Source organism: Olea europaea, unplaced genomic scaffold (assembly GCF_002742605.1).
Source record: "Olea europaea var. sylvestris unplaced genomic scaffold, O_europaea_v1 scaffold531, whole genome shotgun sequence".
Taxonomy (NCBI): Eukaryota; Viridiplantae; Streptophyta; class Magnoliopsida; order Lamiales; family Oleaceae; genus Olea; species Olea europaea.
This window is the reverse complement of record NW_019263633.1, coordinates 43,107-59,220: the sequence shown is the minus strand read 5'-3', so window position 1 is coordinate 59,220 and position 16,114 is coordinate 43,107. Positions and strand designations below refer to the sequence as shown.

The window sequence follows — 16,114 nt, the reverse complement described above, 5'->3', positions numbered from 1 at the left end:
TGGCATGAATGTTTAAACGAAGTCTTATGGGCTTATAGGACGTTGCCTCGGTCAAGTACCAAAGTTACTCATTTCCAACTTACTTATGGACAGGAGGCCTTTTAACTATGGAAATCAATGTGCGATCAATCAGAGTGTGTTTGCAACATAAGTTAAGTGATGGTGAGTATACTGAATCACTAGTTCAAAACTTATTGGAGTTGGACGAATTAAAGTTGGGATTGCAAGTTCAAAAACGAAGGATGGCTAAGTTTTACAATAAAAACATTATAGCCAAGTCATTTAGCTTGGGTAAATTGGTTTGAAAAACAATACTCCCTTTGGATAGTAAGGATCCAAAGTATGGCAAGTTGTCGCCAATTGGGAAGGGCCATATAAAGTAAATAGTGTGTTGCCTAATGGAGCTTACCATTTAGAAGATTTAGATGGCACCAAGAACATGAGGTTCATTAATGACAAATATTTAAAAAAGTATGTTCCTTCCTTATGGGAGAATGAACAAATAAAAGTGTAATCAAATTGCGTTAAACGATCATAGATAAATAGGGCCAGAACGAAATACGTTCAAATAAATTCCTTCATTATCAAATATACATTACAAATTATGAGATACGAAATACTAAATGCTCTATAAGCTACAATTGAGAGCAAACTAATTTCTCGGTCGATCGCCAAGCAAGAGGGTGAACCGGCCTTAGTCGCCATCCTGATCGCACTGCTGCAAGGGCAGGCCGAGAAGCACTCTCAACAAGCAAAAAGGAAGAAAAGCACCCTCAAATCGCCTGTCTAATCGCATTACTGCAATAACGGGCAAGGAGACTGAGAAGCACTCTCGGCAAGCAAAGTGACTTGAAAAGCATCCTCAAAAATTGCCTTCTATCATTGAATTCCTTATAAAGAAAATGGAGACGATGGGAAGAACTTTGCTGGCCAAAGAATATTTCTTATATCTCTCATACCAAATGTGACATCAAAACAGATAGCAAAATGGGCGGATCAAATGGTCCATTTCTATGGAAGATGTTCGCGAAATATTTCTTTCGATTTAAATTACCGCAAGTGTACGGGTCGTAACAAGTAATAAAGTGGACTTTAGAAGTCCGAGTATCATCCCACAGAGAAAGAGTAGTTCAATTTTATTTATTTTAGCCTTAACCAAAACTAATTGAATTAAGATGAATTTTGGAATCAAAAACCCTAATTTTGAGAAAAATCCCTAAATTGAAAAACCCTAATTTCAAATCAAACCCTAATTTGGGGGAAATCCCCAAATTGAAAAACCCTAATTTCAAATCAAACCCTAATTACTTAAATTCACTTAACGAATGACTCAATTACGAAATGTTATGAAAAATAAATGAAATGTATTGTCAATTTATGAAAATATATGTAAAACGAATGCACTAGGATCACGAATCCCCAAATAATTACTAATTAAACCCTAATTTCACAATTTTGATAATTCAATAAGAATTTGACAAATCAATGCTCCTAAATCTATTCAATACTCTCTCTCGAGATGTATTGAACCTATTCTCATAAATCATTAGCCTATATCTCTATGACGGATGCAATTATACAAGAACGCATATAATCTTTTTGTGAGCAATTAAAGATTTACATAGGGCATAGGGGTATATTTCTATCCCCTATCGGACCCTATGATGAATTATATATATCGAGTTTAATCTAATTTTCTCAAATTCAGAATTAAACCACCAAGTTCACACAAATTAAGTGCACATTAATTGTGGAAATAAATAAACCAATATAATCCATTCAAATATCCCATCGAACTAATAATTCAAAATCATGAAATAGCAAGTTTAATAATAATTACATGGTTCATCGATCACCTGGTTGCAAAAATCTAGCCTATCATGATAAAAATAACGAAATCTAACAAAGTATGAATAAAATACATTACCGGGTTATCAAAACTTGAAGAAATCTTGTAAATCTCGCATCAATTCTTGTTCTTGCCTTCAAATCCACTCCAAGATGAATGTTTTTGCCTCCCAATTCGTTCGTGCGGCTTCTGGATATTTTGTTGCTATTTAAACCCGTCCAAATTAGGTTACCAAAGGAGTTGCAATCATATAAGGATACTGCAAAAATCGGGGAAAAATTATACCTATGCGACCGCATAGGCATAAGAAAAATGACGTTTTTAATCCCTGGAGGTTTACTCGCGACCGCATACGTTTTATACTATGCGACCGCATAGTAGAGCTAACTTCTAATTTGAGTCATTTTGGTCCTCAAGTTTCATTCCTTCACTCCTTGACCTCCTCTCTTGTTCCTAGTTGCTCCAATGTTCCTTTATAACTTCCAATTGGTATTTGGCTTGATCAATTGCTTGATGTGTTCATCGGGTCAACTTTCAGATAATGGCAATTTGGTCCCTGAATTTTCATTTTGCTCCAATTCGGTCCTTTTTCGGCTCTTTTCTCCTAAATTCCACTATTTCCATAGAATTACCTACATTGCATGAATTTGACAAAGTTAAGTAATAATTCAATCATTTTACTTGTATTTAAGTCATGTTTGTGATGTAAATAAGTGTGTAAAAACACACTTATCAGAAGACGAAAACTTTGGATCAATTGTTGAGATACCAAACGATGGCAGCAAATTAGTTTTTGAAGAAAAGAATGGAAATGAAAATGATGAGTGCGAAATACACACGCATTTATAGAGGCATGAAGGTGAAAAGACAGAATGTGAATGGCCACATTCGTGCTTAATAATTGAAACCAAATGGCCTAAAGTCTTGGAAAAAGAGACGAAAATACCAAGGAAGAATATACATGAATCTTAGTATAAAGCAATTAAATGCTTTGGAGGTTGACAATTAAGGACAACGTCAATAAATACGCAAGTAAACAAATTAGTCGTTCATTAATGACGATAATTGCTGTTACATTCAAAATTAGCAATGGCAATTAATGCGAAGTTACAAAAGGAAAGTTAAGGCATTAGATGTCTTAATTACAATTCACCCCAGGCCAAACGAATTCTTTCCCTAAGTCTCTCCCAATTTTCGCTCTGCTGAGAAGAAGCAATATTTAATTCAGCTACAAAATCGTCATCAACTTCCAAATTTTTGTACTGCTCAACCAAAGACTTGGTTCGTTCAATTCCTTGGGAAGCATTACGCTTTTTAGCAGCCATTCTCACCCTACAGTCGTCTATTTTTGCTTGAAGCTCCTTCATCTCTGCAGCCAAACTTGTCATCAAAGAGTCTTCGATCATAACGTAGGAAGTGATTTCTTTTAATTCGTCCTCGACTTTGTTAATCTCTAGAAGCAAAGACTCTCTTATAGATGCAGCACGAAAATATTGAGTACTCCTGGCCTTCAGTTCAACATTTTTGGCTAGCAAGGAGAGGATGTCAGAGTGAACAACCTTCAACATCGCTTTAAAGTCAGGAGAAACATTGAGCGACGGAAGTGTAAGTGCTTGCGCCAATTTTGTACTCAACGGCTCAAGCTTATCCTTATATTTAGTAGCACTAGCCTAGCCGATATCCATGTCCATGAAAGACACGTACTCAAAAATCGACTGCTTGAGAAACTTCATATTTTCCTCTGAAGAAGCAGAAAAATGACTGGTTGAAGTAGGGCGAGACGTCTTGACTTGCCCCCAGGAAGTAAACAAGTCCTGGATGGAACGCACAATGTCATCAATGCCAACATTGAGGACTTTCACAACAATAAACGAAGCGAAAATGAAAGTGAAGCAAAAGGTTACCTCATCAGCAATCTTGGAAAGTTCAGGCATATCACCAGTTGGCTCCACCACCTGTGTGGACTTTCCCTTATCTGGGCGAGAAGACTCTGCCACAACGGGCAGGGCCATGGAAGCCTCTGCATAATTCAAGTGGCAACGAATCAGAAATCAGTATCACAAGCAAAGGTAAAACATCAAGATATGTATTACCTTCTGGTTCGACGTTTGGGGGTTCGGCGCCCTGGGAAGAAGGTGGCCTTTCTACTGGTTGTGATGAAGGTTCCGGAACTAAGGATTTCTCTTTAAGCATAATCCCTTCATCAGCTTATTTGGACGAAGCAGCTTCAGCAGAAGATGATGGAGTAGGAGCTGCCAAAACCAAAGCCTTCGAAGGAGAGGCTGAACTTTTCTGAGGAATTCAGGTAAACCATTAGTACATAGAAAAGTATGTTTGTGAATAAACGAATTCAATTACCTTTCTCCTAAGGATGAGAGGAGCATCATCATCTTCATCATTATCATCCTGCAAAATGGGAGATGCTGAAGCTGGCCGTTTGCGGCTTAAAGCACCTTTAGCTGCAGTAGCCTTGGCGGGTAGAGAAGCAGATGGATGGATAGAATGTTTAGCGCGAGCAGGGGAGGAATGATTCCTAATAGACATAGGGGTGACCAAAATAGGAGAAGTAGTGGGAGTGCCTGGTTGGTCCAGTAAATGGAAGGCACGATTAGCATCCGTTGCAAATAATCTGCGTTTTACTGATGGCCAAAATTGTTCAAAAAGAGGGTGGACAGCACAGCTAGAATTGAAAGGGGCTAATGAAAATTTCCTTGTCAAAAGAATGTTGCGAGCGTCTATAGCTTGTGCCTCTGCCTTATTAATAGTGTGAAAGCGGTCTATCAAATTTTTGGAGTAACAAGTAGGAACAGGCCAAGTTTAGCCAAAACCAAGTTGGCGAGCAAAAAATTGGTGAGCATATATTTCAACCTCAGCTTTGGCATTAGTTCCAGTTAAGATATCGTGGAACAATTCCCTCCCAATAAAAAACTGAACCCAAACAAGCAGAGAGGCACTTGTACTATTTAGGGTGGATGGAGGTTGCACATAATTTGGAATCAAGTAAGTATGAAAAGGAAAGAAAGAAGGAATCAAATTTAAGGTATAAAAAAATGAAAAAATGTCCCTACTGGACATATTTACAGGGGTCAGTGAATCAATGGCTAGCCCATAGCAGCCAGCAGAACAAAGGAAAATGGATGGAGCACCAAGTGGTGAAAAATATGCTCTTAACCACAGTTGAGTGAACCAAAGGGAGCCACTGCCAATGGGAGATGCACCATTCTTCAATTGAAACTGAAGGGAAGCCATGCCTCTATAAAGATGGGCTAAAAAGAAAGAACATAAGTTCAAAGGCCTTCCTATCGCCAATTCATGCGCTATGGGTAAGTAGCTCATAGAAGGTTTCATACTTGGCACGCAAAGAATATATTTACAGAGCCAAATCTAAAGAAAGGTCACACGCTCAGCATGGGAAGGTTCAGCGCTTAAATGATTATAAAAGCCTTGCAGGCTTAAATAGGACTCAGTAAGTTTCTTGTCAAATTTCGGGGCAACACTAGAGATAAGATACCAGGAAAGATGGTATCGCCCAAAGGCGGAAGATTTACTAGGGCTCCAACATCCCTTAAAGTAATAGACATGGGACTAAGAGGGAAAACGAAGGTGTTATACTTAGAAGACCAAAAACTCAAAGCAATAGGAAAAAACACTGGGTCAAAAATTGGGGGTTGAAGAGTAATTTCTAATAAATCTGAAATCCTAGCACGATCAAAAATCGCCTTGGTGGGGCCATGATTCACAAGATGTGCATGCCATTTACTAAAAATAACATCAACTTTGGGCCAAGTGCGAATACCTTTTTCGCGAATCGGCCTCAATGGCAGAGAGTTCAGGAACGGAGGACCTTGAGTGCAAGGGAACAGTTGACCCACTGCCACTTGTCCAACGGCTTCGGCATTATTAAACGATGGACCCAGATAGAATTCATTGAGGTCGGCATTATCTTGTGCAAGGAAGTTTGGATTTACATACGGCCTAGTAAGGATTTTTTGGAAATCTTCGAAACTAAAAGAATCATCAGATTGAGTTTGTGAAGTCACCATTGGAAACAAAGTACAGTTTTGATAAGGTTTGCCTAAAAAACGTAGCAGAGAAGTAAGAAGATGAACAGTAAAATAGTGAGGAGGAGGCACGAAATATAGAGACGTGGTTTAGTGGTGCGATGAAATGACATGTCTTTTGGGTTTATAAGGGTTTGTAACGTTGCACCTTTTCAGCCTGTAAAAAAAATAATGATTGAAATTTTTGGGAATTTCAAATATTGCTGGAAAATACAAAGTGAATATGGCAAAAATTAATAATTGGTTTTAATTCTGCCATATTGGGGGGTAATTGTTGACACACTAAAAGTACAGCCCAAATCAAATAGCCCAAAGAGTAAAGTCCAATTGGGAAGTCCAGGATAAAGGTCCAAACAGGATTATTGAGGAATGCGATGGAAGCCCATGAACACGGTAACATCATCGCCCAAACTTGTAAGACGCCCAGAATCTGAGCAACTGGAGTACTTTACGGTCACCCAGAGCAATGACCCCATTCTCGCCCAAACCTTCGAATTGCCCAGGATCTTAGCAAGCATAAAACATTATGGTTATCCATAATAGCAGTTATTGAGTGATCTTATCACATTCCACGATTCAAGGAACTCAGTTGAAGGCGATTAAACTACAAAGAATAATGAAAACAGTTAGAGACGGCAATTCCACAACAAGTTAGCCACCATGAAAAAAGTGGGTAGTTATACAGCAATCAAGCAGTTTCCAAGCGATTTGTCACGAAAAAATAATCAAGGGAATATAAAAGGAAGAGAAGACATAGAGAAAAGAACCCCGAATCAAACACTCTCAAACAGAGAATATGTAATTTCGATTTCTTAATTTAAATTTAAACATTTCTTTTAGTACTCGTGTGCTTGCGCCCCTTGGAGGTATTTTGTTTATTTCTAATTGTAAATTATCGCCAATAAAACACCCCTTTTTGAGATTTCGTCTCAAGAGATCTGTTCCTTACACGATCGTCTGATCCCTTTTTAATTGTTAGCAACTATCCGCACGAAACACTCTCGTTTGGATTACAAATGTATATATATATATATATATTGAAGGTTGCGTTAATATGTTATATTTATTATTTACACCTATTTAAAAGTTGTTTTAATTGTCAATAACATATGAATATACCTAAGTTTTGTAAAAATGGAGTATTTTTTTCCTCTAAATAAGATCATTAATAATTATTATTGCTTCAAAAAGTTAAGTCAGTTAATTTTCACTAAAGACAATTATTACTAATTATTAGTACATAATTAATAAAAACATTAGTACATACAATTAAAAGAAATTATAATAATACTATGTATATAATTAACTAAGAAATACCAAATGATTCAATTCATTTCCTCTAAATAAAATAATTAATAATTATTATTGATTTCAAAAAATAAGTCAATTAATTCCCAATAAACGCAATTATTACTAATTATTAGTAAACAATTAATAAAAACATTATTACATACAATTAAAAGAAATTATATAATTATATATTTTCTCAGAAAAAAATAATATGTCGTAGCCCTTGTTTGAGCCCCATTTTGAAGAAAAAGTGTATTTTTAAATAGTGAATTTTTGGAGAATGTATTGCTAGAAAGTAAGAAATTTTTTTCTAATTATGTGTAAAATTATTTTATTGAAAAATGTGTAGTTAAAAATGAGTTTTGAAAAAATGAATGTTTGGAAAAATGGGGCTCAAATAAGGGCACATAATGTTTTTTTTTTAAATCATTATTGAATATGTGTCCTTGATTTACCTTCATCGAAATAAGAAAAAAACTTAAAATTCTTGCATCAAGAATGAAAATCATATAGCCCAACAATTCTCAAATGAACCCAAGGATCACACAAAACATTCACATTCTTTACCCTTAAAAAAATAGTTAACGGTATAGTTTTTGTTCATCACCGTTGAATAATAAATAATTAATTATTTGAATAATTATTGTTGAAATTCTAAATTGTCAACATAATCATGATTAAGAACATAGTTGGTTTACATTATTTACTAATTATATTATAAGTCCAAAAATTTTATATAACTCTACTTCATTTTATTTCCTTTAAATATAAATTTCGTTGCTTTACATCAGAGTACTTATATTAATCAATTTAAGTTTAGTTATATAATATTGAAGCTCAATGTATATAATATATATTCAAATAAAAAATATTAAAATATATAAAGGTTTGCATTAATATAATGATAGATTAATCACCATTTAATATACTTAATTATATTTAATATCCATTTAAGTGTAAAGTTCATTGTTTTATATTGAAGTATTTAGAATTTTACCATATTAATCAAATTTAGTTTAATTACTTAAATTAAATCATTCAAACTAAATTTAATTACTTAAAATTCTAAGCTTTCATATATGGATGTAATTTTATTGTAATTATAAAATATAATATATTAAAGGTCGCATTAATATAATAGTAATTTAATTACAATGCAATACAATATGTATTATAGTTTTAACATAATATATATATATATATATATATCAAATTCGGAGTTATCCAATATGAAAAAAATGAACTATATATTTAGAAGAAGACTACATGAAGTTAAATGGTAATTAATCTACCATTAATGCCACTTTTAATATATTATAATATTATTTCATATGTAAATATCTTGTATTACACTATTTATATACGTGAGTTTCACTTACAATTGAAGTTCATCTACTTATGTAATTGTATTATAATCATAGTATATTATATGCAATATTAATAAAATATGCAGATAGATTAGAAACATTTAATAATTATTATGTCCTTATATAACATTGTCTTTATTTTTATTCAAATATTTCAAATTACATGTTAAATTAATATAATAGATAAAATAATTATTTAAATACAAAGGACAATAAATTGAAAAAAAAAAGTTGCTTAAAGGTAATAAGACGAAGAGTCGAAGAGCTATTAATCTTAAAAACCTAACTAATTACTCCTAATAATTATAAGTTATTTATTATTCCCATATTTGTATCCACCCCACTAAATACATATTTCACACCTCAATTACATATTTCCCACTAAAATCAAATTTTTAAATATTATTAAAAATAAATATTATGTTTTTCAAAAAAAATTAATATAGTATTGGATATTTTATTATTATTTCATGTTTATTTTTGTATAAATATAAAAACTGATAGTAATCCAATTGCTTATTACATATAATATATTTTTGTCTATTCATTTTCAAGATATATATATATATATATATATATATATATAATTTCGTTTTGTATTTCATTCTCTATTTCCATATTTTATGTGGAATCAAGATTCCAGATTTTCATTGAGTAAATTTCATAATCTTTAAGTTTATTTTACTTTCTTGTTATCTATCTTTCTACGAAAATTCATTTTTCTTTTTGTATTTGAATTTTAGAATTACTATGCCTCATAATTATTATCGTTCTCTATTTTTTTATATTTATGTCAATATCAGGTCAAAACTGTTTTCCACAGTAGTTTCTTTCGGTATGTATGAATTAGTGTTTGTATCTATTAAATGATTTTTTTCAATAAATTTTGTTTTTTGATATACAGTTTAATTCTTCATTCAGGGTTGGATCTATATTATCCACTTTGGTTTATTTTTTGCCTTTACTTGAAATATTATGTGTTCCAATAATTTGTATAGGTATAAATATTTTTATATGGTTTACATATTTGTAATTATGTGAACTACAAATAAAAAGATAAAAGGCCGTTGAGAAAAATATTGTGTACAAATAAATTTAATTATAATCAACCATTATATTTCATTGCATTCAATATTTTCACATCATATACACAGTTCCATAAAATGTTTATTCATATATTTATTATTTTTAATAATTTTAATTTTTTTCTCTAATAATATCAATTACCTTAACAACTTTCCAACAATAGTATTAATATTTTAAAAATATTTTAATCATATCATTAATCTGATATATAAGACATGCAAAGTACGTCCTTACTACTAGTTATTATCAAAGTATCACAAAGACCCATATTAGAAGAATCAACACAGTATTTATTTGTGCCAAAGAGTGCATAGTCTGACCAATTTGAACATTCAATATGGGCATCCTAGTCAATCATGATACACATTATTACCCAACAAACTAAACCTATGCCATCAACTACTTTAGTTAACTATGCCAAAATGTTATACCCTTTAGTCAGGAAAAATTACATGACAGATGGCAAAGTGGACATGGTCTGACGTAGTTATGTGCAAATGAGAATCGGATTGAATCGAATATCAATAAAAATTGTGTGCATACAACTAAATGGTTCGGTTTTGTGTGTTAGGAATTGAGACCTATAAATAAATAAATAAATAAATAAGTAAATAAATAAATATATATGTGTGTGTGTGTGTTATATATACAGTCAGGAAAAATTACATGATAGATGGCAAAGTGGACATGGTTTGACGTAGTTATGTGCAAATGAGAATCGGATTGAATCGAATATCAATAAAAACTCTATGCATAAAACTAAATGGTTTGGCTGTGTTAGGAATTGAGACCAATATCTTTATTTGTCCACAAAATTCCTGTCTAATATATATATATATATATGGCTATGTTTGAGCCACATTTTTTCCAAAAAATATATCATTAATCAGTGATTTGACATCATTTCAACTACACATTCTTCAATAAAATAATATTACACGTAAATTCAAAACTTTTCTTTGTTTTTTAACCACACATTTTCCATCAATATATTATTCAAAAATGCATTTTTGGAAATATAATGTGGCTCAAACAAGGGATATATATATATATATATATATATATATTTGGAAGTTTGAAAAATATAAAATAGATGGAGATAAAGAATACAACAATTTTATTATATTTTATATATTTTAACACTAAATAGATAAAAATAGGGAAAGAAATAAAGAATTAAAACTCAATTGTGTATTATTAAGAACCAATGTCCTATATTTATAGGGTCCAAAATAAGAATTACAATTGAAATAAAATAGATCTTCTAAACTAAATAAGATTTATCTATGTATCATGATAATACTAAATAATCATCTCATAATTTTACAACAATTTTTAATAATTTTAATTTTTCTTTAATAATATCAATTACCTCAACAACTTTCAAACAATAGTATTAAAATTTCAAAAATATTATGTGTATCATTCATTCAATACATAAGACGTGCAAAGTACGTGCACACTAATAGTTATTATCAAAGTGCCGCAAAGACCCATAATAGAAGAATCAACACAGCATTTAGTTGTGACCCAAAAAAATATATAGTCTGACCAATTTGAACATTCAATATGGGCATCCTAGTCAATCATGATACACATTATTACCCATTAGAACAACCAAACCTAGGCCGTCAACTACTTTAGTTAACTATATATGCCAAAATGTTATACCCTTTATTAGTCAGGAAAAATTACATGACAGATGGCAAAGTGAGCATGGTCTGACGTAGTTTAGTGCTGATGAGAATCGGATTGAGTCAAATATCAATAAAAACTCTATGCATAAAACTAAATGGTTTGGCTTTATGTGGTAGGAATTGAAACCAATATCTTTATTTGTCCACAAAATTCCTGTTTAATAAATATATATATATATATATGGCTATGTTTGAGCCACATTTTTCCTAAAAAATATATTATTAATCAGTGATTTGACAATCATTTCAACCACACATTCTTCAATAAAATAATATTACACGTAAATTCAAAACTTTTATTTATTTTTTAACCACACATTTCCCATCAATATGCTATTCAAAAATGTATTTTTAGAAATATAATGTGATTCAAACAAGGGCTATATATATATATTTGGAAGTTTGAAAAATATAAAATAGATGGAGATAAAGAATACAACAATTTTATTATAATTTTATATATTTTAACACTAAATAGATATAATTAATTTTTAACATTTTTAGATAAAATATAGTAATAGTATTAGACAAATATTTAATTATAATATATTTATATAAAAATAATAATTAATTTATAGAGCTACCAATTATAATAATATATTAGGACATCATTTTAGTAATTTTATGCACATATTGCTATAAAGTTTCTTTTCTTAATTAAACACTTAAATGCTGACTGTGAAACGAATCACAATTTTGAAACAAAATTTATCAAACACTTGAGCAGTTCTTCCACTTCTAATTCTTTCTTCAGCATAGCTATAACTGATTCTTTTACAAGCACAAGAATATATATAAACCATACCTCCTCAATTTGATCCAATTGAAAAAATTATAATAATAAGAATCTATTATGTGAATTTTCTAGTGTTTTATTTCAAATAACAAAGGTGTTGATTATTCATTCATTGAAAATTCATATAAATTAATAAAAAGAGCATAAACTCTATTAAGAGATAGAGTACATGCTCATAATGACGAGTCGATGAGTATGACGATGCTTATAATGACGAGTCGATGAGTATGACGAGGGCCTATGAAGTGTAGGATAAATTATTTTTATTACACCTTTTACTAAAGTTCTACTCCCAGCCTAAATCTTTATAAAATATTTGATGGTTTTTTTGTCGTTATCAAATCTTAAAACAATTTTCTACTAATTTAACATAATAAATATGCTACTAAATGTATCATATACACGTCTGACCAACTTTGTATGGGATACAAGACATATTCGACAAGCAAACATATACATTAAAAATTAAGTAATTATTTTTAAATCATAATTTCTAATAAAAAAGTGAGAAACACAAAGAATAAGTCCTTATGGGAACTTGATTTTTCAAGAAGAGATTTTGTGATTGTGAGAAAATTAATTTCAAATAAGGAATAAATAAAAATCACCGGCGAAGTAGGTCCCACCAAGAAAAGCTGTCAACATAAACTATAAAGGCTCCAACTGTAGAAAGAATCTGGTCATCGGTTTCAGTCAAACTTGAGCGAACTCACACAAACGCACGTTCAAATATTCAACGGTCAAATATTCCATTCAAATACTACACCGTCTAAGTTTCCTAATTTCCCTTTCTTTATACCACTTTGAACATTTCCTCTATTTCCTACCTTTGACCCTCCAAAATCCCTTCATATATATCACAATGATCACATGAACTAACATTCTCTATCCAGAAATCCCTTCAAATTCTCTACTCATTACAACTACCTACATATATACATAAGATTACAAAAGATTGGTTCCAATATTTGATATCTTGCTCTTTGAACAATTTCTCGATTTAGAAAAGAAGAGATATTATGAGTATGATTTTCTTGTGGAGAAGAAGGAGAGCTGGTCATGGCGGTGCCAGAAAGGACGAGTGTTTGGATATGGAACTTTCCATTCCGACTCATTTTCACTGCCCAATTTCGCTTGATCTAATGAAAGATCCAGTTACATTGTGTACTGGGATCACATATGATCGAGAAAGTATCGAGAAGTGGATCGATGCTGGGAACAAAACGTGTCCTGTGACGAATCAAGTACTTAGAAGCTTTGATCAAATCCCAAATCATACCATAAGGAAGATGATTCAAGATTGGTGTGTGGAGAACAAGGCCTATGGCATTGAAAGAATACCAACTCCTCGAATTCCGATCACCCCGTACGATGTTTTGGAGATTTGCTCGAGAATAGAGGCTTCAAGGCAGCACGACGCGAAAAAGTGCCTCGATTTGGTTAGAAAGATGAAGAATTTGGCCAAAGAAAGTCAACGTAACAAGCGATGCATTGTGCAGAATGGAGCTGGTTGTGCATTGGCAGCTTGTTTCGAGTTTTTTGCGAGTTTTTCAATAGAAGAATACACAGATTTACTGAAGGAAATTTTATCTGCACTCGCATGGACCTTCCCACTAGGCGAAAAAGGAAAATCTAAGCTGGGATCAGCAATTTCTCTACGCTGTATTGCATTATTTTTGAAGGGTGATGACCTTTCTTCAAGAAAACATGCAATTCTGGTCTTGAAAGAACTGGTTTCTGAAGATCAAAGTTTTGTTAACAGCCTAATGGAAATTGAAGGCATTGTGGAAGCATTGGTTCAGATTGTGAAATTACCAATCTGCCCTACAGCTACAAAAGCATGTCTAGTGGTCATCTACCACATGACGTTATCCGAAAACAGTGAGATGATCACATTAAAGTTTGTGGAAATAGGGTTAATTCCTTACATTCTTGAAATCCTTGTTGATGGTGACAAAAGTATTTGTCAGAAGTCTCTAGGTATTTTGGACAGTATTTCGAGTCGGGATCAAGGAAGAGAAGGCTTGTACAAAAACGCATTAACCATGCCATTACTCGTAAAGAAGATCTTGCGTGTATCAGATACGGCGACACAGTTTGTGGTTTCGATCCTATGGAAACTTTGCATGGGGGAGAATGAAAATGCTGTTGTTGAGGTGATGCAACTTGGGGCTTTCGAAAAATTATTGGTTTTGTTACAAGTTGGTTGTGGGGAAAGAGCAAAATCAAAGGTTACTGAATTATTGAAATTGATGAATCTTTACAAAGATGAGCTCGAATGTTTTGCTTCATCTGCGGGATTCAAATTTCTCAAAAGATCAAATTAATTTTTTTGTTATAGAAAAAGATTTTGTGTTAGGTTAGATTAGTTGTACAAAAACAAAGAAATTGTAATAAACATCCACTTGGAATATACTATTCATAGTTCCTAGAAAAAAATAAATTATTTTCCAATCATGTGTTTGAGTTGATCAGCTAGCTTTTCTTTAATACCTAATTCTTGGCCTCACATTTAATTTATGCATAAATAATTTGGGTGAGACTAAAGAAGCTAAACTTAATCCATTCACTTTCGAGTTGAATCATGAACACATTAGTGAATACCCAGCTTTGATTATAGGTGGGGTAGACAATTGTCTGGCCCCACTTTGATGAGAGTCCCCTAAGGGAAAAAAAAATATATTATTATTATTATTATTCATAAAAAAAATTAAACAAAATAAAGTTAAAATGCAATCAACCAAACTAACTTAGGTGTCCAATTAGCGAGCATACTAATTTTTAATTAAAATGTAAATGATGGGTTGGTTCATTAAAATGTAATGTTAGGTTAGTTCACTCTTTATTTTGTAGAATTATTTAAAGCTTATTTGAGTATTTAACATGCATTGAGAAAAATTATGTAGCATTTTTCTTCTTGTCGATACAAACATGTTGGGGAAAGTAAAATTTAAACTGCTAAAGCGATAAGATTCCAAGAGTCAAAAATAAAATTTGCTTTAAAAAACGTGGTGGAAACAAATGATGACCATAAAGCATTTAGATATGTTAAAAGTTTACCTTCCAACATTATAAATTTTGAGTTCTTGTTTGACATGATTATTTGGAATAATATATTGTCTACTATTAATAGACTAAACCAAATTTTGCAAAGTGAGGACATGTCTATTCATGTAACTATTAGTCATTTGAAAGTACTTATTTTATTTTTTGAAATATATAGTGAATTTGCATTTAAATCTAACAAGATTATTGCTAAAGATATTCCTGATCAAATGGAAGTTGAACTTGCATTTCATGAAAAGCGCATTAAAGCAATTTGATGAATCTATTAATTATAAGATAACACATTCAATTGAAGAATTGTCAATTATAAGATAGAGCATTCAATTAAAGAATTTTCTAGACTTAATTATTCTGAGTTATAGTTTATAAAGCTTTTTTTTTTTTTAAACTTAAATTAAGATTTAAAAAATTTCAAAAATATGAAAATATCTTTGGGTTTTTGTTTGATTTTAAAAAGTTGCAGGAGATGATTTTGAAGTGTTAGTGTGATAAACTTGATGATTTTTTTGAAACACTATAGAAATTCTAATATTGATGGACTTATTTTTTGAGCTATAAATTATGAGAAACTGTTTATTAGAGGAGACCAAAAATGTAATTAAAGCGTTATATTATATAAAAATGATGGACTATAGTTTTCTAAATGTGTTATTGCTTATAGAATATATATTGTACAAATTACAGTTAAGTAGATAAAATTCTACTTTCAATCAACAATATCACAAGAAAAGTTGAACGAATAGATCATATTGTCTATTGAAAAAAGTTCTAAAACATATTGATAGTAATAACATAATTTTTTATTTTCTATAAAAAAAAAATGAAATCTAATGTTTAAAATTTAAGGTCGAACGTGCATGCAAGTAAGAAAAATTCAAATCCACTTTCTTATAACCATGTAG

At 31.4% G+C, this 16,114-nt stretch overlaps 1 protein-coding gene across 1 annotated transcript; it reads left to right on the top strand.

The window, feature by feature from the left end:
- Positions 1-12,995: 12,995 nt before the first annotated feature.
- LOC111388845 (U-box domain-containing protein 21-like) lies at positions 12,996-14,600 on the top strand. Its single transcript, XM_023013658.1, has one exon. The coding sequence runs from the start codon at positions 13,166-13,168 to the stop codon at positions 14,471-14,473; it is 1,308 nt and encodes a 435-aa protein (XP_022869426.1). The 5' UTR covers positions 12,996-13,165; the 3' UTR covers positions 14,474-14,600.
- The last annotated feature ends 1,514 nt before the right edge of the window (positions 14,601-16,114 follow it).